The sequence below is a fragment of the Toxorhynchites rutilus genome, chromosome 1 (genome assembly GCF_029784135.1).
Source record: "Toxorhynchites rutilus septentrionalis strain SRP chromosome 1, ASM2978413v1, whole genome shotgun sequence".
In the NCBI taxonomy this organism is placed as follows: Eukaryota; Metazoa; Arthropoda; class Insecta; order Diptera; family Culicidae; genus Toxorhynchites; species Toxorhynchites rutilus.
The window spans coordinates 168682894-168709066 of NC_073744.1; the positions used below are offsets into that span (position 1 = coordinate 168682894).

The 26173-nt window shown below is 41.6% G+C and overlaps 2 protein-coding genes across 2 annotated transcripts in view; one reads left to right on the forward strand and one right to left on the reverse strand.

The window, feature by feature from the left end:
- The window catches only part of LOC129781228 (neuronal acetylcholine receptor subunit alpha-7-like), a 587700-nt gene that overhangs the window by 411917 nt on the left and 149610 nt on the right, over window positions 1-26173 (reverse strand). The gene's annotated exons all lie outside the window — the stretch shown is intronic.
- Window positions 622-19907, forward strand: LOC129781276 (uncharacterized). Its single transcript, XM_055789166.1, has 5 exons — window positions 622-1079; window positions 18836-18949; window positions 19009-19386; window positions 19462-19597; window positions 19719-19907. Exons 2-4 carry the CDS (start codon window positions 18892-18894, stop codon window positions 19482-19484), a joined length of 459 nt encoding a protein of 152 aa, XP_055645141.1. The 5' UTR covers window positions 622-1079; window positions 18836-18891; the 3' UTR covers window positions 19485-19597; window positions 19719-19907.

The window sequence follows — 26173 nt, forward strand, 5'->3', positions numbered from 1 at the left end:
AATGATGAGTTTTGGTAAGAGCACTAGGAATTTTGTAGTAAAAGGTAAATTCAACGGGGTCGATTAGAAGATCAATCAATGAACAGTTCTGCGATTGGACTCATGAACTTGCTCTAGCCTAAGTAAGAAAACGTGAATGTTTGAAGATATTGATAACAAAAACAAATGTTGGGCGGGACGGAGTTTGCCGGGTCAGCTAGTGTTATATAAAATGCCAGACCAATACCAGTGCGCAAGATGAAAACATTGGATGTAGTAACAAAAATAAACTCCAGCTTCGGCTGGACGTATACCATTCAATTAACTGACCTTAACAAAAAAGGAAATCCGATGTGTGGTAGATTTACGTAGATGCTGTGCTATTTTGATTCTGGTTTCTTTGGTCTTCAGTGACGACGGAAACTTGTGACGTGATCCGGTAAACAAATTAATTTGCCTTGGTGCGTTTTGTTACTCCGACGGTGAATGTGAATATAAACAGTCGTTGTTGATACTGGATGAACCAAAATTAAATCCGATGTAGTGTTTGGTGATGTTTTGTTTTGATTCAATCCGTAAGTTGCCCTTGAATTCCAGTGTGCGAATGGTCGAGATTGTCCTTGGTGGTATGCGTGCGAGTGCCGTTGGTAGTTTGTTGTTGTTTTTCCCGACGATCAGATGTAAATAATCTGAAGAATCAGTAGTTTTCCGCGGTGCTGCAATATCCGTTGAAGTTCGCTTAACTCAGTTCCAAATCGTGAGTGAAATGTCGTGGCCATACATGCGGAAGATATTTTGGATGTGTGTAGTGGTCCTAAATTGTCCAGCAACTGCAGGACATATTATTTGTGTTTGTTTACCTGGACAGGCCAGATTATTCTGTCCAATATGATGCGGTGCGAATTCTTTGTGGTTTTGGTCTTCAGTGATGACAAAATATTTGTGATGTGATCCGGTAAACGAATTGATTTGCCTTCGCAGTAATCAACTCCGATTTCTTGTGGTATTGTGTTCCTCCGGTGTGAAATTGTAGAGTATTGTGAACCCTTTTTAATATGATGGCGATTGATTATTGTTTCCGGTTTGTGATGATGATGGCGGTGAGTAGTGATGGCGATTTTCCAGTTCGATGGCGATTTATATTGATTGCAAAAACCTTTTCAATGAGGATCCGGCTCGAAGGACCAATGTTTACTCGGGATACGGGCCCTTGCCCCCTGGTCTGGTTCTTCCTGGGTTGCGATATATCCCCTATAATCGCACTTGGAATTTCAATCCGCTTTCGGTAGTTTCGGTGGCTCCTTTTGCATTCAATATATTATTTAGGGAATTGATACCACTTTATTCCCTTTGAATTCCTTTTTTTTACTACTATTTTATTCCACTACTATTTACAATGGTTTCTACAATTTCTTGATAAATTTTTCCTTGTAATAATTATTGGCTCTATCTAACTTGCACTCCCTTTGAATCCTTTGGCTATAAATTTCAATACTTTCCTATGAACTTTTATCCTCCCTTTCTCTATACATTTCCCTTCTTTGTTTGCATGTTTATATTTTCCTCTTATAGGTGTTGGTGATCAACATTCTAATACAAATTATTTGGACCCATGCCGCAAAATCTATCATGTTGAGGGGTTGTCCGAAGTATTATCACATGATGTATTCAACAGTGGGAATGATGAAGCACCGTTCTGGCTGTTGAGACACCTTTTCATTATTTCAATATTTTGTATCCCCAATTAAACTTTCTCTACCTGAAGGGCAAGTGTATCATACACTTCCCTGGCGAATATATAAAAACAAACAACCCTCTTCCTCCTCACTCAAATGAAGGAACACGTTAGCGTTAGCTTCAGCTTCATGTGTCTGAACGTAAGCTACTTCAGTAAAGCTTCGTCGACAAGCAACTATCAAAGGTATAAACTCCAGCAATGAAATCTGTATTTATTTTGGACTTTTCGGTTGAGCTATCCAGCAGCACATAGATGCAGAAATTCAAGGCAAGTGCAAAAATAAAAACCAAATAATTCTGTCACCGGCTTGATACTTGCATTATCATTTAATATTCTTTATGCATAAATGCGCTTCAACTTTCATTGCGCCCGAGACTGAAATTGTAAAAAGGTGTCCTAGGTAGAACAGAGGATCGTTGGAAAATATTTGAACGAAACACTCTCTCGGTCACTATCATTATTCCTCTATTTTAGGTCATGATGGTTTTATAATGATGGTAATTTCGGCTCCTATCGCTCTGCTAGCTGAGTGAATCCCAAACCCCGATCCCCCGGTGATCAACTCTCGAAGAAAATCGTCGGAACAGCAATGCGGTCAAATGTTAAGGTTTGACCACGGAGTGGACCAAGCGGTGGCGGCGGACGAGCAGCTCCAGAAGCGGACCATAAAGACGCGGCTCTTTTTTATTCCCCACAAATCAACCGTTTGAAGCGGCACAACTTGGAATGAAATCCTCTGAAATTATGAAAAGGAACAGTAAAAAAATAGGGCGGTAAATAAGAATCCACCTTGTCCGACAGCGCTGAGCGAAGTGGAGAATGAATGGGCGTATTCGTTCGTGTCCGTTGAATTTTGTAGCGATCTGTGGAAACGTGAAAAGAGGGCGAATTTTTCATCATGTTGTAACTCCCCCACTCACCCGGACTCAGTCGGAGCGGCGAAAAACTAAATTCTGTCATGATCCCGGACCGAGCTTCGACTGCAATGCGGTGATATTTTCCTTGTTTAATCACTCCGACCGCAGCCGGACCGTTCCGTCGTTTGCACCCCAAAACGGATGGCATCTGGAAGATATGAGGTTTATCGAGAAGAAAATTCAATACAGAGCATTTCGAGCTCATCTCATCAGTGTAAGTGGAACGACATTCACGAGTTCACGAATTGGAACCGTTATTTTGTTTCACACAGATGCATCAGAACAGGTCTCAATTTCACCAAAGAAATATTGAAAACTTTGAAAGTCGTTACCATTTTACATTTTACTGCCGCTACCGTCCCACTTAACGCCGGCTTGTTTGTTGCTACAGTTGAAAAAGTTTTTCCTCCTCACGCTATCATAAACACAACGCTCGTACTTCATTAAATTTCATAGTAGCGCGCTCTTTTGCAGCTCCTCTGCTGGTGGGGGTGGTGGTGAATTTTCCTGGGTCCGCTACCAAAAGTGCAGCCCTCCGTAGGGATGTCCGCTGAGTCTGGTACGGGTAATGGACAACGACGACGACGACGACGACGGCTACAACGATGCGATGATTGAGTGTTTAAGCAAATTTGAGATTCTGCTAAAAAGTGTGGCGCTTCTTCACAACAGCCAGACAGTGCATGCATTTTGTTTGTTGGAGCACAGGGAGCAAGTGCTCCTCGCGCAGTCGTTGTCCTCTGGAGGAGTGGTTGCACAAAGGTTGCTCCTAGGGATAGGGTAGTCGCGAGAAGATGTGAACAGTTCTGAATGGGGTTCTGTGGTTCTGTTCCACAAGAGAGGGAGGAGACGAACATGTACGGTTACCCGCTAAGACTAACAATTTAAGCTGTGGGGTAAATAACACTCCGAATAGTGTGTATTTTATTATGCTGTAACATTTTTTGTGGGGTTGGAAAAGATCTCTTCCCGAGGGAATGTTACATTGAGTGGTAGTAGCTGGTGAAAGTGTTTGACTAATTAGGTTAGTCTTAGCAGTAGTGGCAGAGAACATTTCACCTTCGACAGAAACAATACTTTTTCTTGTACTGAAGAGTGAAATGAAAAAAAAAAATGTTTTAAAATGTTTGTGTGTATGGGAGCAGACATCTCTTTCTCTCAGACTGAGCGTCAGCTTGAGATTGCACTCAAAAAAAAAGTCTAAACGACATCAGAGATCGAACCAAGGCCGGCAAGGCTGTTCCACACGACCACGCTATCCACATAGCCACTGGTGCTGTTGCATAAAAGTAGTAAAAAAGTAGAGCGTAAACGTGAATCTATATCTTTTTCGGTTTGGGCCGTGTATGTGGCAAAGTATGCGAAAAGCTTTTATGCGTGCTTATTTTCAATGTGTCTCTTGTTTCACTCTCTTATATTTATGTTGTACTAGCTGACCCGGCAAACTCCGTCCCGCCCAAAATTCATTATTCTTTCTCACATTCACGTTTTTTACTAAGTGCACGTTCATAGGTCTAATCGCAGAACTGTTCGTTGATTGATTTTCTAATCTACCCTTTAAAATTACCTTCTACTATTAAATTCCTAGTACTTCTAACAAAACTCGGCATTACAATATCAGATTATTTTCAGACACAATTCTCGTTTAAGATTTTTCAACCACCTGCAAATAACATGTTTCTCCGTTACATGGAAAAAATGTTTGATACAGAAAATATGATAGAATAAAGACAGCCCTGAATTGGACAATTCCTTCCTCGAGTTTTGCTCTTATCGACACATTGGGTGATCCATTTTTTTTTTTTAAGATATAGGAGTGCGTTATATCACTTTAAAAGAATATCAATTGTCATGTTTGGTTGAAATATGTGTATTATTTTCACGGAACCCCCTCTCCATTTCACAGTAGGAAGGGGTGTCATACCATCATAGAAACATTTCTTATAAAGGGTGTGTCACATCAAATTGCATCACGGAAAAAACGCTGTAGAAATTCGCCCAATAGACCGATCCTTTTGAAAATTTTATGCAGTGAAATAAAAACTATTAAACAACTTTTGGCATTTTCTTTTTATTCATACTTCGAGCCCAAGCCCGTATGCTCGCACCTTCCTCTTTACCCCGTCCAAAAGGTTCTGTACAACGTCAGGTTGTAGTTTTTTTTTGAACAGAAATTCATTTTCTCTTGAAGTTCGCCTCCGATTTGACAACTTTTGGGTTCTTCCGGAGGGCCTGCTTCATAATCGCCCAATATTTCTCTATTGGGCGAAGCTCCGGCGCGTTGGGCGGGTTCATTTCCTTTGGCACGACCTGCCCGTTTACCGTGCCGGTCATCACGTAGGGGGCGCTCCGCTTTCCGCAAGAGCAGATCGCTTGCCACACCATGTACTTTTTGGCAAACTTGGATAGTTTCTGCTTGCGAATCTCCTCCGGAACGCTGAATTTGTCCTCTGCGGAGAAGAACAACAGGCCCGGCAGCTGACGAAAGTCCGCTTTGACGTAGGTTTCGTCGTCCATTACCAGGCAATGCGGCTTCGTCAGCATTTCGGTGTACAGCTTCTGGGCTCGCGTCTTCCCCACCATGTTTTGCCTTTCGTCGCGGTTAGGAACCTTCTGAACCTTGTATGTACGCAGGACGAATGAACTTGACAAATTCAGCTTATTGGCGACATCCCGGACCGAACTTCTCGGATCACGTCTAAACTGCTTAACTACGCGCTTGTGATCTTTTTCACTGAAGGAGCATCCATTTTTGCCGTTCTTCACCTTCCGGTCGATGGTTAGGTTCTCGAAGTATCGTTTTAGTACTCTGCTGACCGTGGATTGGACAATTCCCAGCATCTTACCGATGTCCCGATGTGACAACTCCGGATTCTCGGAATGAGTGCACAGGATTAATTCACGACGCTCTTTTTCGTTCGACGACATTTTTCCAAATTTACGAAAAATTGACAGTGAAGCATGGCCAACGTGATCTATACACTCGTATCTGATTATAAGCGAAAGCTGAAGATATAATTCTTAAAAATTAAATTTCTACAGCGTTTTTTACGTGATGCAATTTGATGTGACACACCCTTTATTCAAAAACCTCCACATGCCGAAGTTGGCTCCATTTGCTTGATTAGTTATTAGTTATTCGAGTTATGCAGAAATTTGTATTTCATTTGTATGGCGGCCCCTCCTTAGAGAGGGGATGGAGTGTCTAACCACCGTAAAAACATTTATTGCACCCTAAAACCTCCACATGCCAAATTTGGTTTCATATGCTTGATGAATTCTCGAGTAATGCAAAAAATTGTGTTTCATTTGTACGGAAGAGGCCGAACTATCATAAGAACCTTCCCCGACCCCAAAAACCTCTACATACCAATTTTTATGTTGATCGGTTCAGTAGTTTCCGAGTCCATAAAAATCAGACAGACAGACATCACTCCATTTTGAAACGGTTTTATTTAGCTTGCCCTGTAATCTGTTTGTATGTTTGTATGTTTGTATGTTTGTATGTTTGTATGTTTGTATGTTTGTATGTTTGTATGTTTGTATGTTTGTATGTTTGTATGTTTGTATGTTTGTATGTTTGTTTTTTTTTTTTTTTTAAAGAGGTGAGGAACGCTCTACCAGCCTTACCTGGGAAGGGTTAACCCAGACGTCGAGTGGGGATCGCACCCACAAAAACCAAGCCCTCTACTCGTTGCCTTATTCCCCCTGGGACCACGTCTAGGCGACTACTTCAGGGGGCGGCTGTGCTCATGCACTTCTCGAGTTTTCAACGCAAACTAGCGTTGTCCTTCCCTTTTTCTCAATATTTTTTTCTTTCCATTCGTTATTAATTCCACTGCGCTGATGTCCTCTTCGCAGGCATTTTGAATTTACCCGTCGAGACGTGAACCGATTAGGAATTGCCCTCCAACTTGACGCGCAACCCGTCACAGCCACCCTCGCGGGGTTTCTCACCTGTCGAGACGTGAACCGATTAGGAAGCGCCCTCCAACTTGACGCGCGCCCCGTCACAGTCACCCTCGCAGGATTTCTCTTCCCAACGGAGCGCCGATTAGGCAGTGCCCTCCAACCTGACGAGCACTCCGTCACAGCTACTCTCGTGGGGTATTCACCATTTTGATCGTGGCTTCATCCTTGATGCTCGTTCCTTCGAAATGTTCGCGGTGTTCCTCCATCCAGGCCACGATCAGGCGTTGTCAGGTAGGCCTTTTGCTGTTCTCCGCGGCAGTATCCGTTTACCTGTCGAGACGTGCACCGATTAGGAAGCGCCCTCCAACTTGACGCGCGCCCCGTCACAGTCACCCTCGCAGGATTTCTCTTCCCAGCGGAGAGCCGATTAGGTGGTGCCCTCCAACACAACGCGCACCCCGTCACAGCTACTCTCGTGAGGTACCATCTCTTGCAACAGCCGTCGCCGTTGTTCACCTTTCACCGTCGGACGTTGTCAGCACTTTGGTCAGCCCTCCACCTTCGCTGCAGCTCCGACATGATTTGTGTGATTGCACTGCTCACGGCATTCCAGATCATCTCGTCGCGACACATCTCCTCCACAATATTCTCGACATGAAGTGCAGGCAGCCCCTCGCGCCTTTCGATGAACCTGGGACAGACAAAAACGACGTGCTCCGGTGTTTCCTCCATATCTCCACACTCCGGACAGAGGGGTGAAACTGCGTGCCCGAACCGGTGTAGATATTGCCTGAAACAGCCATGCCCAGACAGAAACTGCGTCAAGTAAAAGTTAACTTCACCGTGTTTCCTGTTCAACCAGGTCGAAAGTACCGGTATCAGCCTGTACGTCCATCTACCATTTTCTGCCGTATCCCATTCATACTGCCATTTGTCCAACGACTCCGCTCTCATCAATTTCCGGATACCTCTGCTTTCCCGTCGCTTGTAGCACTCGCTATCTTCCGCCAGAGTGATGCAGATGGGAATCATTCCGGCGATTACACACACAGCTTCTGTCGAAATGGTCCTATAAGCACTTACGACTCGCATGGCCATGAGTCGGAATGTGCTGTTCAGCTTCCTCCGATTTCGGTGGGTTTCCAGAGCCGCCAACCAGGCAGGGCCACCATACCTCAGTATCGACGAAGATACACTTGCCAAGAGACGCCTCTTGCTGCTGCTTGGGCCAAAGCTATTTGGCATGATCCTCGCCACCACGTTGATGGCCTTTGACGCCTTCCCACATGCATAGTCGACGTGCTGGTTGAAGTTCAGCCGGTCGTCGATCATGACTCCGAGGTACTTCACCGCCCGCTTCGAAACGATGGTATGTCCTCCGACCGATACCTCTGCCCGCAGCACTGCCTTACAATTGCTCACTAACAGCACCTCGGTTTTGTGATGTGCCATCTGGAGCTTTACGCTGTCCATCCAACTACCGATCATGTCTACAGCCTCAGTCGCCAACATTTCCACCTCCTGAAGCGTCTCGCCGATTACCGTTGTTACGATGTCGTCCGCGAAGCCCACGATCTCCACACCTCTGGGTAGCTTCAGCCTTAGAACACCGTCGTACATCGTGTTCCAAAGCGTAGGACCTAGGATGGAGCCTTGTGGAACTCCCGCCGAGATATTCTTCACTATCTGTCCCCTGTCTGTGTTGTATACCAGGATCCGATTCTGGAAATAACTCCTCAGTATCCTGTACAGGTAGCTAGGGACCTTCAATCTGTGTAGCGCCTCGGCGATGGCCTCCCAGCTGGCACTATTGAAGGCGTTCTTCACGTCAATCAAAATCACCGCGCAGTAACGGTCGCCTCTTCGTTTTTGTTTAAGCGAGACCTGAGCTTTCTCGATAACTGTCCGAATAGCGTCCACTGTCGACTTTCCTTTCCGGAACCCGAACTGCATTTTCGACAATCCGTGGTCATCCTCCGTGCATTTCACCAGTCTGTTGAGAATAACCCTTTCCAAGAGCTTTCCCAAAGTATCCAACAAACAAATAGGCCTATACGACGCTGGATCTCCAGGTGGCTTTCCTGGTTTCGGGAGCAGCACCAACTTTTGTATCTTCCATTCCGCAGGGAAGAGACCGTCATCCAGGCATTTCTGCAGCACCACCCTGAACATGTCGGGGAAAGCAAGGATCGCCGATTTCAGGGCCACATTGGGGATTCCGTCGGGGCCGGGTGCTTTTTTCAACTTTAGACCTTTTGCCACCGCGATGAGTTCTTCGTTGGTGACTTGTGCGTTCTCTGCTTCGTCCTCACCGTACAGTGTGGGTGGCCACGTCGGTGGGTCGTGCTGCGGAAAGAGTCCATTCACAATGACCTCGAGTTTTTCCGGACATAATTCCATGGGAGTCGTTGAACTACGGAATTTCGCCATCACGATTCGATATGCTTCACCCCAAGGATTTGCGTCGACGTCTCGACACAGCTCCCTATAGCAGTTCGATTTGCTCCTACGTATCTCTCGTTTCAAGGCGGCTCTGGTCGCTCGGAAAGACGCGCGGTGCTCCTCTCTCTCTACATCGGTTCGTGCCCTCTGGACTCTTCTTCTGGCTCGTAGACAGTTAGCGCGGAGGATGCTGAGTGTCTCGTTCCACCAGTAGGCTGGACGTCGTTCATTCGTCGGGTTCAGTCTTCTCGGCATCGCTGTATCGCATGCCCTCACCAATGTTCCTGTCAGCCCGTCGGCGCTCAGATTAAGAGTTCTGCTGTCTATGCGTAGTGCTTCGACGAAAAGCTCCTTGTCAAAAACCTTTGTCCTCCACTTCCGCTCAAAGGTTTTTGTATTCCGTACCGCTGCGGGATTCCGTTGGCCGACACTATACAGGATTGCCTGGTGGTCGCTGTGTGTGTATCCCTCCGACACTCTCCACTTCGTATTAGCCGCCAGTGATGGACTGCAGAAAGTTACATCGATGATGGATTCGCGGCCGTCCCTTCGAAAGGTGCTGAACACATGTTTGTATGTTTGTATGTTTGTATGTTTGTATGTTTGTATGTTTGTATGTTTGTATGTTTGTATGTTTGTATGTTTGTATGTTTGTATGTTTGTATGTTTGTATGTTTGTATGTTTGTATGTTTGTATGTTTGTATGTTTGTATGTTTGTATGTTTGTATGTTTGTATGTTTGTATGTTTGTATGTTTGTATGTTTGTATGTTTGTATGTTTGTATGTTTGTATGTTTGTATGTTTGTATGTTTGTATGTTTGTATGTTTGTATGTTTGTATGTTTGTATGTTTGTATGTTTGTATGTTTGTATGTTTGTATGTTTGTATGTTTGTATGTTTGTATGTTTGTATGTTTGTATGTTTGTATGTTTGTATGTTTGTATGTTTGTATGTTTGTATGTTTGTATGTTTGTATGTTTGTATGTTTGTATGTTTGTATGTTTGTATGTTTGTATGTTTGTATGTTTGTATGTTTGTATGTTTGTATGTTTGTATGTTTGTATGTTTGTATGTTTGTATGTTTGTATGTTTGTATGTTTGTATGTTTGTATGTTTGTATGTTTGTATGTTTGTATGTTTGTATGTTTGTATGTTTGTATGTTTGTATGTTTGTATGTTTGAATGTTTGTATGTTTGTATGTTTGTATGCCCGTCCTGTTGACCGATTGAGCTGAAATTTGGAACACACCTTTATCTCTGTAGTCATCATAAAACTGCGTATTTCATTATCTTGAAAATTCAAGATGGCGGCCACTACAAAATGGCGGATTACATATTTTCTCAAAACCTTATCGATATGGGTTTTTCCAAAACCTCATCAATATGGGTATCAAATGAAAGGGCTTGACTAGTAGAATACGGTTATTTATGAAAAATTGAAATCCAAGATTATCCATAATTAGCGCCTTCCTCATATGTCCCACGATTGTATTTTAGTCTCATCAATGCCCTAGACTTATGAAGGAGAGGTGTGATAACTGCTAACTGCTGCTTGTCTAATTATTTTCTAGCTTTTAGTTTTTTTACTTATTTTATTTCATCATTTAACGGACATTCGTGATGAGTTCAGACCTTAGTTGAGTGAAATTATGCCTCTCACGATTGATAAACCCCTATGAACCCCTATGATTCATGTATTACAAACCTGTCCATATTACCCCCACTATATGTTCATATTACCCGCATCGAAAAAAATATTGTACTTTTTGGTCTGTTTTAATTTCAGGAAAAAACATTGAAAAACCCTTGTTTTAAAATATTTGGCCAATTAGGTAGAAAAAGAATATATTGAATTGTAAGAAACTGCAGGAAAGATTTGGGAACATGAGTTTCCAAAGATATAATTGAAGTTCTTCTTAACATGCCCGTTTTACCCTCACCTCCCCTGTATACGCATCATGCGATTGATAGGGGCGTTGTTTGTATAATTTGTTCTGGATGTTTTGGGAAAAACAAATTACGTGTTCTTAGTTGACGCCCAGGTACATAGAAATTTATTTTTTCTAGTAATTGAGCTGATTGTACTCGTTGCGAAATTGGATCATTAACGAAAGAAAGCATTGCAAATTTACGGCGTTCCTTCAGTGATTTGATGTTTATGAGCATGCAGCGTGCTTCATCTGAAGGAAGTGGAAATGAGGTCCAGTTTAACTTCTTCTTCTTGAATGGCGTTAATGTTCCCTGTGGAACTTTTGCCGTCTCAACGTATGCATTAACTAGCGTCATTTATTAATACTAAGTTGATATTTCTTATAATAATAATAAATAACACGCCTTGAATGTATTCCGAGGGGCAAGCTCTTGAATACGCGTGACCACAGTGCAAGTCGAAGGAAATTTCTTTGACGAAAAAATCCCCCGGCCAGAACGGGAATCGAACCCGAACACCCGGCATGATAATGTGAGACGCTAACCACTCGGCCACGGGTGCACACCAGTTTAACTTACGGAGTGCAAATAAGAGAAACTGTTTCTGGACTGACTCAATGCTTCCTTCATGTACGACCATAAAGGGCTAACACGAAATTATTGCGACACATTCAACAGGGCATAACTCTTTTACCATTGGGTAAAAATCAACCAAATTTTGCACACTTTCTCATTGATGTGTATTGTCTACATGCTGTCAAACTCGAAGTCGTGTTTTTCGATTCAACGAAAATGGAAGTGAACCAATGCGAGTCGAGAGAACAAATTCTTTCCAACCATCTGGAATTTCCTGACCTGTCGCACCGGCAGTTGGGAAAAATGTTGAACATTCACCATTCAACCGTCTCCAGAGTATTGAATCGGTTCCAGGAGCGGTTGACGTTGGACCACGGCAAAGGAGCTGGAAGAAAATCGGGACCTGAGAACAAAAAGACTGAGGGAAAGGAGAAGCGGATGATTAAAGCAAATCCCAACGTCTCAAGTCATGATTTGGCTAAAATGATCGACATGTCGCAGAGCTACGTCAAGAATGCAAAGAAGAGAGCTGGACTACATACATACAAGGTACCTTGTAACTTCTGTAACGATGTTACACATTTACCATACGGTTAAAAAAAAAAGTATTAACTGTAGACTAACGCTAAAACTTCGATACAACTTTTACGAGGTACTAGATCGCGGTCTCTATCCTGTTGTACCGAAAGACGCCAGAAGGGTTTTGTCAGCGATTTAAATCCACATGCGGTTTTCTGTGTGATCGCTGACGAAAGGGATTCTCGGGTCGATCGCCATGGGTCAATATTGGGTTTGAAAAGGATTGAAAGGGCTCTTTCAGTTCAACCGGCTTAGAGAACGGACCTACGTTTGAGTTAGTAGGAAACAATAGGAGTTCATACACAAAGAAAGTGGTTATAAGATCTAGATGAAGTAAAAGAATCACAGTGAAAGGCGAGAAAATTTGAGAAAATGATTTTATTTTGAGTGGTGTATTAGTTAAGATGAAATTCCTTCAAGTGAAGGTGCCAATCTGGGAGTGTTGAAATCCCTATACTTTGGCCGGTTCGACCTTTGGCATCCGGGAAGGCCGTGTGTCGCGCACGATAAGCCCGGAAAAAAGTCACACAACAATCCGGAGAAAGCGCATACACCATTACGTGCGTCACCATCTAGCGAAGACACCACTCAGCGTAGCAGCAAGTGCACTTGTTCTCGACCACCGAGGGAGCAACAGAAAAAAAAAACTTGCAAGTACTAGAGTTAAGGCAAAATTTGTGATTAGGGATAATTTGAATTTAATAGAAAACAATTGTATATATACTGTATTTCACGTTATAATTTATGTTTATTGAATTTCGGCTGTTTTGAGGCCCTTCAATTGTTCGGTTTTCGGGTTCGAGGTAGCATAGGCTCTGGGAAGGCAAACCTTCAAAGGAAACCTTTCCATCCTGGATGTTTTTGAATACCAATTTGATTGAATTCTATTCCTTGGTGAGCGCCAAGACAATTCAAGTGTGGGTTGAAGATCGTAGGCAGGAACTCGCCCTGAGGTCTCACGGTCGGGCACGGGAAACTGAAGAGACAAATCTCGCTCCTTCACGGCAAGTGTAATAACTTGCCTGGCGCTTAAGTGAAGGTTGTATCGCCTCCTTGTCCTCGATATCCTTCCTCCCGTTACACTTCCCAAACCGCGATGAGCGGCAACAATCGACGGCTAAAACTCGGGCACGGAAGCTCTACGAGAAGATGCTGACAAAATATGGCTGCTGTGTGATGGATGACGAAACGTATATAAAAGCCGATTTTAGGCAAATTCCGGGGTTGGAGTTTTCGCCGGCAAGAGCAAATTCGATGTGGACGACAAATTTAAGAAGAAGAAAATGTCGAAGTTCGCCTCCAAATATCTCGTTTGGCAGGCCATCTGCTCTTGCGGACTGAGGAGTGAGCCTTTCGTGACAAAGGGCACAGTAAATGGCGAGATCTACAAATCTGAGTGCCTCGAGAAGCGCCTTTTGCCGTTCTTGCAGCAGCACGACGAAGCTCCGCTTTTTTGGCCAGATTTGGCATCATGCCACTATTCTAAAAGTGTCCTGGAGTGGTATGAGGCCAATTCTGTCCATTTTGTTCCAAAGGACATGAACCCGCCAAACTGTCCGGAGCTGCGCCCGGTGGAGCAGTACTGGGCAATAATGAAGCGGGAACTTCGGAAGAGCAAGAAGACAGTCAAAGACAAGAAGGACATGTTAAGAAAATGGAAAAAAACTGAGAAACTGGTACCGGATGACACTGTAAAGACTTTGATTGAGGGCATCAAACGAAAATGCGTTCAATTGTACACTCAAGGCTCCATCGATTAACTTTTCCTAAAATTTTTGTTTGATTCTGAACATTATAAGAAAATTGGCATGACATTTTCGGTGTCGCAATAAGTTTGTGTTCGCCTCTTATACGACCCTAAATTACATCGCGGGCACACGTTGTTATTGTTCCTATATACTGTCAAAGGTAGATTAAAGCCGTTACTATAATGTTGCATTTTTACTTATCAGAATTGTATGATATTGTTGGTGATGAAACAAATACATAATCACCTGCCGTCGGGCTACATGCTCCGAACTAGTTTCTCACGTGGGCAAGAACTATTCCATTGGAAATTGAATGATGCATGGAAAAAAAATATTTTTATAGTGACTTTCAACACATTTCGGCTGGTTCGTCACTTTTACTTCCTTTTTTGGAAGAATGTCGGGAGTGAGAATTGAACTCGTGATCTCTGCGTGAGAGGTATGGATGTTACCACTACGCCAGATCGCCTCCTCTAGAAAAAAAAAAATAACGGAAGCGCTAAAGTAAAATATCAGTGCGGTAGATTCTAAGATCTACTCTACGGAAGATACGGATCCACTTAATTTACATCGTTTTTATTCCCGCTCATCCGTCTGTTCACAATCTGGCTAAACGACAAACCATTTTTTTTAAGAATTTCATGTTTATGATGCTGAAGTATGCTGAAGCAGCCTTGAACAGTATTTTCTGAAATGCACAAATATAACTATGACCTACAAAGTTTTAGTAACCTATATTCAATACTTGCGAGTGAATCAAAGAAGTTCTGACATAGCTAATATTTTTTCATATTTGCTATTGATATTTTTCATTTTCCTCACAGTCGATCAGCTATCTTGTCATGTGAAAGAATGACTTGCAAAAAAGTCGCGGAAAGTCGCCAAGATGAGTCCCCCTTTGACGGGTGACAATCAATATTTTCAAACGAAAACTTACATCGTTCGATCTTAGATCCTTCAGACGCTGTCATGCCTAAGGATAGTGAAAGCAATTCATAACAAACTTCACCGCCCCCGCCGGCGTTTGTTTCGTCGTCAATGGAAATCCAGCGGTGGAGGAGCAAAATTCTCGTTTATCACTTCGGTGCAAGTGATTTCGAAGTGTGCGGGCGGAATACTCCAACTTGTGAAATCTTTTCGCTTCTTTAGGAAAAACTAAATATTCAAGACTTCCCGTAGAGGTCGCACCGCGCTGCTATGCAACATAAAAAAACCTCACGAGGAGAGGAGAAAGTTTCCGCAGAAAAAAAAAAAGCCAAAGCTGCAGTAAATGCAGCAGCCCTAAATAACTTTATCCTTGTTTGCAGTAGTTCTTCCGCACGGAAGAAAGTCAATTTTGGGCATGCAACACTTCGAACACAGCTAGTAAATCCCCTCTGGACAGAGGAGCTCCGGAGAGCGAAGCTTGAGATGGTTCTGCGAAAGAAGAAGGAGAAAGTTCGCCTTATCAGCATCTTTTACATGATTCATCATGATTGGTGGTGGCGTACGAGAGAGGGTGAAAGTTGTGTGTGGGTGGGACACCACTTTTTGCACTTCTCCGAAGCGTTAAATGTGACGAAGTTTTTCGGTTTTTGTGGATTTGCGCCAGAATTGACAGAATGGAAATAATGTACTATCGTAACTTCATTTTTGCTGCGGTAAGGAAGTTTGGTTTAATTTTGGATGGAAATTTATGAGTTTTGTTGCAGCGATTGTGGCGATACGTTAAGAAATTGGTTGAAAATTGATAACTTTTCATGGCGATACAGGGAAAAATAAGCATTTTTGTTAAGTTGAAGGACGACAGTTCCAGCGTCATTCAAAATTTCGACAATTAAGTCAGCAATGAGCACACTTTCCTTGCAAAACGGAAGCTCTTCGAGTTTTATTAAAATCATTATTATTCTCCACAGCGAATGAGACGAAATTTCCACTTCAAAGTGGGAAAATTGGAAAACCCAAATGAAACCGCCACCCCTCCACTCCTATAAGCGCAAAAAAGCCGTCGAGCAGTTGGCAGGTGGTGTAAAAATCCGCATAAAGCTGCTACCACCTCTCCAACCCACTGTTCGCTAAGGGCCATCCATTACCTCTATTCCGCCGAATTTTCCAACACTCGTTTTTCCCGTTCAAGTGTGAAAGCACTCGCCGAGTAAACCAACCAACCGATGGACCCCTCGACCGTGAAAAGCCCTGGGAGCGCGACTGCTTATGAATAAATTCATTTATATTTATGACAAATTTAGAGACTAAATGAAAAGTTTTTCATTGCGTCTGCTGTCGATCCTCTCGGTTCCTGAAGGCATCCAAGGCCCAAGCTATTCTTCGGTGTCCGTGTCCACAGATTAGACCCCACCATTCACAAATCATCACGTGTTTATTAATGGGCGGTAGGAAAGAAACAAAATAAATGCGGTGGTGATTACCGCCTGGTCAAAGTGACAAATTGGCTGAATTTTATTATCGCAGACAGGACTCATTTGTCGGGTTGATGCTGTTGCGGATTTCTGGGGATGGACCACTCTCTATGTGCGAGGTGAATTTGAAATGAAAATGAATGAAGGTGATGTGGAAACAAAAGAAGACACACGGTGCGATGGACGCTTTTTTATGTTCAAGGGTTTTCGTCTACAGTTTTGTAATCAGTCTTGGAGTATTAGAGGAATTCTCGATGAATTTTGAGATAAAGGGTGTGTCACATCAAATTGCATCACGGAAAAAACGCTGTAGAAATTCGCCCAGTAGACCGATCCTTTTGAAAATTTTAGACAGTAAAATAAAAACTATTAAACAACTTTTGGCATTTTCTTTTTATTCATACTTCGAGCCCAAGCCCGTATGCTCGCACCTTCCTCTTTACCCCGTCCATAAGGTTCTGTACAACGTCAGGTTGTAGTTTTTTTTTGAACAGAAATCCATTTTCTCTTGAAGTCCGCCTCCGATTTGACAACTTTTGGGTTCTTCCGGAGGGCCTGCTTCATAATCGCCCAATATTTCTCTATTGGGCGAAGCTCCGGTGCGTTGGGCGGGTTCATTTCCTTTGGCACGAAGGTGACCCCGTTGGCTTCGTACCACTCCAACACGTCCTTTGAATAGTGGCACGAAGCGAGATCCGGCCAGAAGATGGTCGGGCCCTCGTGCTGCTTCAATAGTGGTAGTAAGCGCTTCTGTAGGCACTCCTTAAGGTAAACCTGCCCGTTTACCGTGCCGGTCATCACGAAGGGGGCGCTCCGCTTTCCGCAAGAGCAGATCGCTTGCCACACCATGTACTTTTTGGCAAACTTGGATAGTTTCTGCTTGCGAATCTCCTCCGGAACGCTGAATTTGTCCTCTGCGGAGAAGAACAACAGGCCCGGCAGCTGACGAAAGTCCGCTTTGACGTAGGTTTCGTCGTCCATTACCAGGCAATGCGGTTTCGTCAGCATTTCGGTGTACAGCTTCCGGGCTCGCGTCTTCCCCACCATGTTTTGCCTTTCGTCGCGGTTAGGAGCCTTCTGAACCTTGTATGTACGCAGGCCCTCCCGTTGCTTGGTCCGCTGGACGAATGAACTTGACAAATTCAGCTTATTGGCGACATCCCGGACCGAACTTCTGGGATCACGTCTAAACTGCTTAACTACGCGCTTGTGATCTTTTTCACTGAAGGAGCATCCATTTTTGCCGTTCTTCACCTTCCGGTCGATGGTTAGGTTCTCGAAGTATCGTTTTAGTACTCTGCTGACCGTGGATTGGACGATTCCCAGCATCTTACCGATGTCCCGATGTGACAACTCCGGATTCTCGAAATGAGTGCAAAGGATTAATTCACTACGCTCTTTTTCGTTCGACGACATTTTTCCAAATTTACGAAAAATTGACAGTGAAGCATGGCCAACGTGATCTATACATTCTTTTCTGATTATAAACGAAAGCTGAAGATATAATTCCAAAAATTATATTTCTACAGCGTTTTTTCCGTGATGCATTTTGATGTGACACACCCTTTACGACATCATCTGTTACCAGTGCCACAAATTATCAAAATTTATTCAAGGAATTAGCTTTTTCCCAGTGTTAAATTAATTCTCTTCTGGTGAAACTCAACACCATATCTGTCATAATGAGTAGAACACAAGAGTCGAGACGCGTGAACTTTGTCTAGTAGGGGAGGACGGGGTAAGACGGCCCCCCTAAGCATAGAGTACAATTAAACACAATGCATACAAAATTGAGGCATTCCATTATGTCAGCATCGATCTTTAGAATGTTTTCTTTTTATTTCATAATTTTAAAAATTATATAAATAAATTAAAAAAGGTATGAAAAAGGTGCTACTAAAATCATGACGGGTCAAGTTGGCCACCACTGAGGGTGAGATGGCCACATGAACTGACTCGTGAATCTAGGCGTTTAGAGGATGATTGTTTCCTGCAAAATTGTGCTACATTTCAAGGTCGTTGTGTTTTAGAGCAAGCGTGACAAGAGTGGTAGGTGTTATTTATAGGTTATAGGTAACTATAACTTGCTTAATGTGGAACCCTTGCGACATTATCATAATTAAAATTTATTATATTTGGTATCTGAAAAAAAATTATATTAAGTTGTGTCCAAGACACGACCACATTGTTGACGTAGAGTTACGCTGTTATTTTATTCAAGTCGCTTATTAATAACTTTGGATATTATTTTAGAATGCTGCGAAATTTTAGAAATAACTGTTTTTAGTAGAATTGTTTTGTTACGGCCTTCAGGCTGAGTCCACCTTGACATCCAAATACCTACCCAAACCTCGTTCAGACTCTGACCTGGTTTGAGTCCAATGGATGGAAATGGGTGAAAAAGAAAACCATGGCAACCATTAGGCCGTATGAATAAAAAAAAGCATTTACTTATTCTGCCCGTTTCCAAGTAAAGTAAACTTTTCTAGTATTTACTTGAATCCGTATGATTAAAAGTTTACTTTACTAATTTCATTTTAACGTATGTTCGAATTCGAACATAGTTCTTACTTTGTCAAACATCTGTCAACTGATTGTTTTTGTTTGGTTTCAAGACGTCACTTTTCTCGCCCTTGTTGTGATCCTTTCATTGAAAAAAAAATCTATAACAATGATTTTTGGCCACGAAAACATCGAGGTACTCGAAGAGATTGTTCTGGTAGATGATGGTAAGTTGAGTTTTTTAATTGTTGCTTAAAAATACTAGTTTCCAATCATAAATTCGAAGGATCTGCCGAAAAATCAATCAGCAGCGGTAGCGAAAGAAAGAGGAAGAATCAATCTAATCAGGAACAAATGTATGCTGTGTTTGTGGATGTACTGGAGGAAGTAGGAAAAATTTTACTTTCCAAATCGCAAACACCACCTGTGCGGGAGAAGAAAAAAATAGCGTTGGCGGCGATGCGACAGCAGTTGTTCATCCGATGTGGATTGGAGTTCTCTGGTGACCAAATATTGAAGAAAATCAATAACATGAAGACCGCTGTTAAAGAAAAAACGGATACCAAAAAAACAGGGAACGTTAAAATTGTGCTCAACCAACCGCAAGAAAAGTTTTATGGACTGCTGGGGGGTGTTGACAATCCCAGCATCATCAGCGTTCCGTGTAAGTAAAAATTATTCAATTATTTCAATTATATTGAAACTTATGAAATGTTATCATTTATCATAACTTTTACAGATGGTCTGGTAGTAGGAAGCTAAAATATTGCAATGAGGAAGGATCCACCGAAGGAAGAGCATGATTCTTCTGATTGCAGAACGAGTTTCTGGCGCCGAGTCAAGCGTGTCAAACACTAAAAGCAAATCAAAAATCGGTATGTTTTTACTTCTCATGCGCTCTCAGTGATTAAAATGGTATTTTTATTTCCATTTCTCTCCTAAAAATGTTCTTCAAAGCACTTTTATAGTTTTTCAATTCTTTTTTTTTCACTCCAGGCTACACGTGGCAGAACACAACAAACTGTCTATGAGGAACAACTTAAGTTACTGAAAAAGCAACTAGATTATACGGATGTATTGAAAGCCAACCAAGAAGAGCGACACCAAAAAGAAATGGAGCTGTTGGTTCTGAAAAAGGAAATTGCTGTCCTGAAAATCAAAAAACTCAGAGAGAACATGATCATCTGAAAGTGTATATATTTTTATTATATATTTTTTAAATTAACGTTAAATTAAAAAAGTTTTAAAGGCAGAATATTTTTATATTATAACTGATTTTTAATGTGTATCGTAATTGCATCTCGACGACGTTGTCCTCTATGGCGAAATGACGAATTCATCGGCAAAATGGTGTGGCCGTTTTATGAGCACATGAGTGCAGTCAAGAGCCCCTATGCAGTAAGGGAACTTGTTCTTTTTGATCCATACTTTCTTTTCGTGTTCAAATTCTTCCTTCGTTGATGGGAATTTAATCCACTCGTGGGATTTTTCAACGATCGCTCGACACGTTTGCCAGACAGTTTTGCAAACGGTCGTTTGGTGTAGACCCAAATCCTCACCAACTCCCACCTAGAAAACCGTATATCTGTTTTTTTTTTTGCAATGCCAGAGTAAGTAATGAAGAGCATACCTGGAATCCGGGATCGCCCACATAACGCAGGAAACATTTCATTTTTTGCATGTTTTGCAACGCTCCCCCTCTGGTTTCCTCATAGTTGGGTAGAAAGATTCTTGCTAAGAAACCTACATTTTCGCGACTAAACCTGTACAACTGCTTGCAATTGTCGTCATCTCCCTCTCTGCGTATTTTGTATGTTTTGGTAGCCCAATTTTTCTCAAATGAAGGACCGATGTCACAAACGAGCGGAAAAGGAATATTTGGCGCATCATAATACATTTTTCACTTGTTTAAATGTAAGATAGCAGCACTAAATATTAATCGCATAAGATAAACGAAAGAGTTTTCAGAAGCAAAGTACGCTCATGAGCATACTTGATAATGACAAAGTAAATACTTGATAAATGCTGTTTTATTCATACGAAATCAAGTAAACTTCCATTTTCGAAAAGTTCATACTCAGTTGCCGGTTTTATTCATACCAAACGTAGTAAATACTTAATGTCACTGCTCGAATGCGTGATTCAAGTAAAGTAAAGCTGAATTTAGTTTTTATTCATACGACCTATTGTTTTAATGAAATAACAAGTAGTAGGCATAGTGAAAAAATTAAAAATCTAGAGAGAGTTGGAAAAGAAACAAGCAAGTGTACATTTCGGGAAAAAATAAAGACTTAAATACAATTAGGAAGTTCCAATGATTGCCAGGTTAGATTAGCTTACTTATTTACCTTCAAAATACTCTAACATTATACTTAAGGCAGATTATACTTAAGGCAGATTTGATATCCTTGAGATGGTTTCCAGAGAAAAAAGGCAACAGGAGTCACTGAAACGTAAGACAATTGTGTCAAAAATATTTGTTGTAACTAACAATCAAATTTCCATTAAAGGAAATTTTAATCTACCCAGCAAAAAACGGTGGTGATTTATTTTTTAGAAATCGAGCTTCTGTTGGCGAAGCCAACTGGTTTGGTCGCCCTGGAATGGTTTTTTATTGTAGAATCAGTATAGTCAACTGAATTGGTTGATTATTCATTTTTGCCCTCACAGAACAATACACAAACTGATTGCATGTTGCACTTTGTTTCAATGCATTGAAAATTTACCTCGAACAATGCATTGAAAATTTACCTCGAACGCTATTCCGGTGGCCTTTTTCGCAATTGACATACACTCGGCTATAAGCGATTATATACTTTTGGCACCAGGTCCATTATTCCACATCTCATAACTACAACAATCTTTCTTTGGCACTCTCTAGGCATCGTTCGTACAACGAAAATCAACCAGCACCACACAAGCGTTCAACATAGCATGTATACAGAGCCATACATTTGTGGCTTGAAGCGACTAAGAATATAAAAACTCATTAATAATTTTGCACTATTCTCAAAAGAAAGGCTTCTGTTAATATTACTGGTCTTGAAAAAAGTTACATTACTTTCTCATACGCGAGATAAGCGCAGCTGTCATCCTTAGTGGAGAGAGTTTTGCTACTGGCAAGCGAAAACCCAATCACATACAAAACTCTAGAACGACATTTACTTTCTTGGTGACTAAATAAGTTTAGTGCACCCGTGGCCGAGTGGTTAGCGTCTCACATTATCATGCCGGGTGTTCGGGTTCGATTCCCGTTCTGGCCGGGGGATTTTTCGTCAAAGAAATTTCCTTCGACTTGCACTGTGGTCATGCGTATTCAAGAGCTTGCCCCTCGGAATACATTCAAGGCGTGTTGTTTGGCTTAAGAAATCTCGACCAAGTATTAATAAATGACGCTAGTTAATGCATACGTTGAGACGGCAAAAGTTCCACAAGGGAACGTTAACGCCATTCAAGAAGAAGAAGAAGTGACTAAATAAACGAGATAAATTCTGTCTGTTAATTTCAATAACCTCGAAAAGAGTTGCATTGCTTGATTATGATCAAGATTAGCGCAAATTCCACCCTTGTTGAAGGCAGTTTTGCGATTGGCACGCAAACCCAAACAACTCACAACATTCCAGCACGACATTCACTACGGTTTAAGGCCACCGCGCAAATATTCCTCTTCCGCTAGAGGGAGCTCTTTGTTTTTTATTTACTATTGCCACTGCATAATTTGCACCACCAAACAATCGTCCATCATAGCATCAAAATATTAGGTGATTGTTGCATCACGACAGGGCCAATGCACATGGGAGTAGATACAAATGGGGTTTCAGCGTAGCGAAGATGCTATTTGTACATACGGGGAAGCACGCACGTACGCACACAAAGCCATATATCAATGGCTTAAAGCAACTGAAAACACTTAAATTATCTTGCGCTCTTCTCAATAGAATCCCTGTTTATTAATATTTCTGGTCCCGATTAGCATAGCTGTTATCCTTGGTGGAGATAGTTTTGCTACTGTTATGCGATACCAAATCACAACAAAATTCCAGAACGATTATTTTCTTGGTGAGCCGATGATAGCCTAGTTTGATGATTGCCCTCTCAATTGTGTAGTTCAGAACCTTAATGGAATGGCGTCAGTTTGATGTAACGATTGCAATGCCAGAGACATCAGAGAGTAAGTAATTTGGTCGTATCCACAGCTCAATCCGAAACGATGTCATGTGATGACGCAAAACAAGGAAGAACAAGCGATGTTTATTGCTTCGTATCTAGAACGATACTGAAAGTTTGCCTCAACGAGATTCAATATTTATGCTCTAGGCAAATATTGCCCTTCGTTCTTTCTTTTCTTCCTCTTTTTCGCGGAGACTTTAGATCATTCCCCTTCGTTGTTCGCCGATAAGCTGCTCGTTATTGACTGCATGGGTAGGGAAGTTAACAAATGAGCAGAACAAATGTATGGGGAAATGGAAATGCTTCTAGTTTTCATCAATTTAAAACATTTACACATCAGTCGATTGTAATATATAGCAAACTATAACAAACTATAAATATAACAAACAAAATCTTAGGGGTTTTCCGATTCGTTTGGTATGTAAATCGCCCAAATCCGTTCGCGGCAAAAATAGTTAATAACGTTAACTTTATTTCATAAAAACGTGACCTATTTTTTGATTTGGCACCCTTAATGAAAGACGTAGTTCTACGTCAAAAAAACATTAAATTTATCATGAATGCGCCTTAAGTTATTCAACCAACATGATGTTCTTATTCAATTCGTCAATTAGGCGCGTTTAAAGGTACGTTTATGGCAAATCTCATCTCTTTCAATAGTGGCCACCTTCCCCGCGCTATGAGTCAAGCAAAAGTGTCTCAATAATTCTATGAAATGCTTTAAAACATACCGTTTCCTATACAAACACACTCACACAGCCAGTGTGTTTATTATTGTAACATTGATTTCACAGGACATGTCCATATTCACCACTAAAACATTAAATTTTTAGCAAACAAAATAACAAATCGGTGCTCGACGGCATCTGAAACAGTTTCTTTTTATTGTTTAACAAGACGTTTCACCTATACACACGCAAAAATAGGTATACATGATTGAGTGTAATGCAATTCACCAAACTAATGTTTTATAATTGTCCAATAGTTGATTGTTTCAATAATCTAGAGAGTGGCCATCTCACCCCGGGTGGCCGTTCGTACTATATTGAACGAAAGCAGCACGAATGAATTTCGAAAAGCCTGCATTTAGGCACGAACGTTAAATTGATCTTCATTGCTTGCAATGAATTTTTATTAAAATGTAATTGGACGTGTATGCCATTTCCGGCCTATCGGAAGTAGAGTAATGAACCATAGTCAGAGTTATACTATACGTTCCATTGCCGAAGTCGCCAAAAACAAGAATTTTGTGCGATGAATGGGCATTCTTTACCATTAATCAATTTCACTCTCAATTGGTTAACGTTGAATTTTATGCTTTGATTTTCAACAACACGCAATGATCTTCAATTTCGATGTTATGAATATCATGACGAAAATGAAGATGCAAACGAAAAATGAACTTCATGGCAAGCTGATCTTGATGTTCATTCCACTACTGTTCACTCTTGCTTGAGCAGTAGATTATCAATCGAGGTAGGTTGAAATTCGCCGCATTTGAATGTCGTGAACGTGAATATTTTCGGCACTGTGTGTTACAATAGGTCAATTCTGTCCAGCGTTGGCTAGTTCATCTTTTTTTAGGGAGGCGTACCGAGAAACGGATCACAAGCCGCTAATTCGGTGCAGTTCGTTAGAAAAAGCGTTCTAGAATATAGAGAATCGCCTTTGGCTGCAGTGGGTGACTGGAAGATGGAATGCATACTGGCAATGAGGAAACAAATCTCGTGTATTGTTGTGAATTGTGGAGTGGGTTCGGAGTTAATGGTGATGATGATTATGATGATAATGTTTTGAATTATGGATGCTTTTAACTTTCTCAGTTGATTCGCCTAACCTTTAAAAAAAAAAATAATAAAACAAATGACAATAAAAAACGAACGTGACGTGACGAATGAATACAAATCTGCCTATTCATTCAACCTGTCTTTAATCCACCACTACTACTGTATTCTGGCATGTAACTCGTTGCCCGCGTACACAATCTTTTTTCCATAGCTAAGTAGGGGCAACCCTCTGTTAGGGAACACATTACGGTGGGAGCAAAGGTTGCCCCTACTATCATGCATTTGCAATGCCGATTTCCCCCAGGCAGCTTGGTTTTGATGTCTCTGTTAGGGACCCGCCACATGTGTCGTCAATTTCGACCAACCAGAAGTGGGTATTCCCGTAAGGATAGGGGTGTTTTTCAATTGTTCAATAGTTAGTTTCATGGCATATATTATTTTTTTCAATTTAAAAAATTATTATGGAGTAAGGAAATCGATTAACGCAAAAATTTCATCAATCCATCATGAAATGACTGAGCAATAAGCGTTTGAAACTGGACAATTTTCACGATGTGCTCGATTTTCAATTGGTACCCCAATATGTAATCCTACGTCAAAAATGAGCGTTTTTAGCTCCTTACTTGTAGACTTTTGCTGCATCCTAATATGGAATGAAAGAGTTTCGTACTGACATTCTGGAATGAAACGCTAAACAGCTTATTTCAAGAAATAAATTTCCCGATGGATCAATTGAGGATATTTGAGGGAATTGATAATTCTTCGTATATTATCGTTTAATCTAGAAATATTAAAAGCTAGCTCTTTCAAAGGCTATTTCCCATGCTATCCATGTAGTCATTATTAGACTTTCGGATAAAACAGCACCGGATATTTACAAACGACCGACTTAACGGGAACTTTGCCTGCGGACCACAGTGGAACTCGGGTAGAGTTTGCTACCCGACTTGTACTAATTGCAAAGATCCAACGCTGCACTCAGCTTCTAACCTCTTTCATCCGCATTACGGGGGCCTCGGGAGAGCACAAAATAAAAAAAAAACTTTTCCTAACGAGACAAAGCCAGCGCGGTAATGATTTACAGTCCCCCGTAAGTGAATTAGAGAGATTTACTACTTCCTCTGAAGAAACCGGACGAAACTGGGATAGAACAAGTTTTATTTCTGTCCTTCCTGGCCGCTGCAAAACTACAATGGCCATATTTTATCCGCTTTCTCCGATTTTGTCCTCGTTTGTGTTTCTCAACCTTCTTTCTTTCAACAAAACAGAAGAGAGCAAAAAAAAAGAAAAGTTTCCATTGCACAGTACACGAAAAGTGTTTCCCCCCTTAGTGGGAGAAGACAACTTCATCCTCATTTATGTTTCCGTTTACCGTAACGGAAACTTTGTCCATTTGAGATTTATTCCTGCGGTGGCTGGCTTTGATGTACCATTCCGTTCCGGCAGATGGTGCGATTTGGACAGCCGAGATTCACATATGTGCACCACTTCCGC

Bases quoted from the DNA above. Each gene is read 5' to 3' on its own strand.
- LOC129781276 (XM_055789166.1), top strand. From the start codon at position 18,892: ATGATTTTTGGCCACGAAAACATCGAGGTACTCGAAGAGATTGTTCTG. The intron at 18,950-19,008 runs GTAAGTTGAGTT...ATAAATTCGAAG, and splicing joins GATTGTTCTGGTAGATGATG to GATCTGCCGAAAAATCAATC. The intron at 19,387-19,461 runs GTAAGTAAAAAT...TAACTTTTACAG, and splicing joins CAGCATCATCAGCGTTCCGT to ATGGTCTGGTAGTAGGAAGC.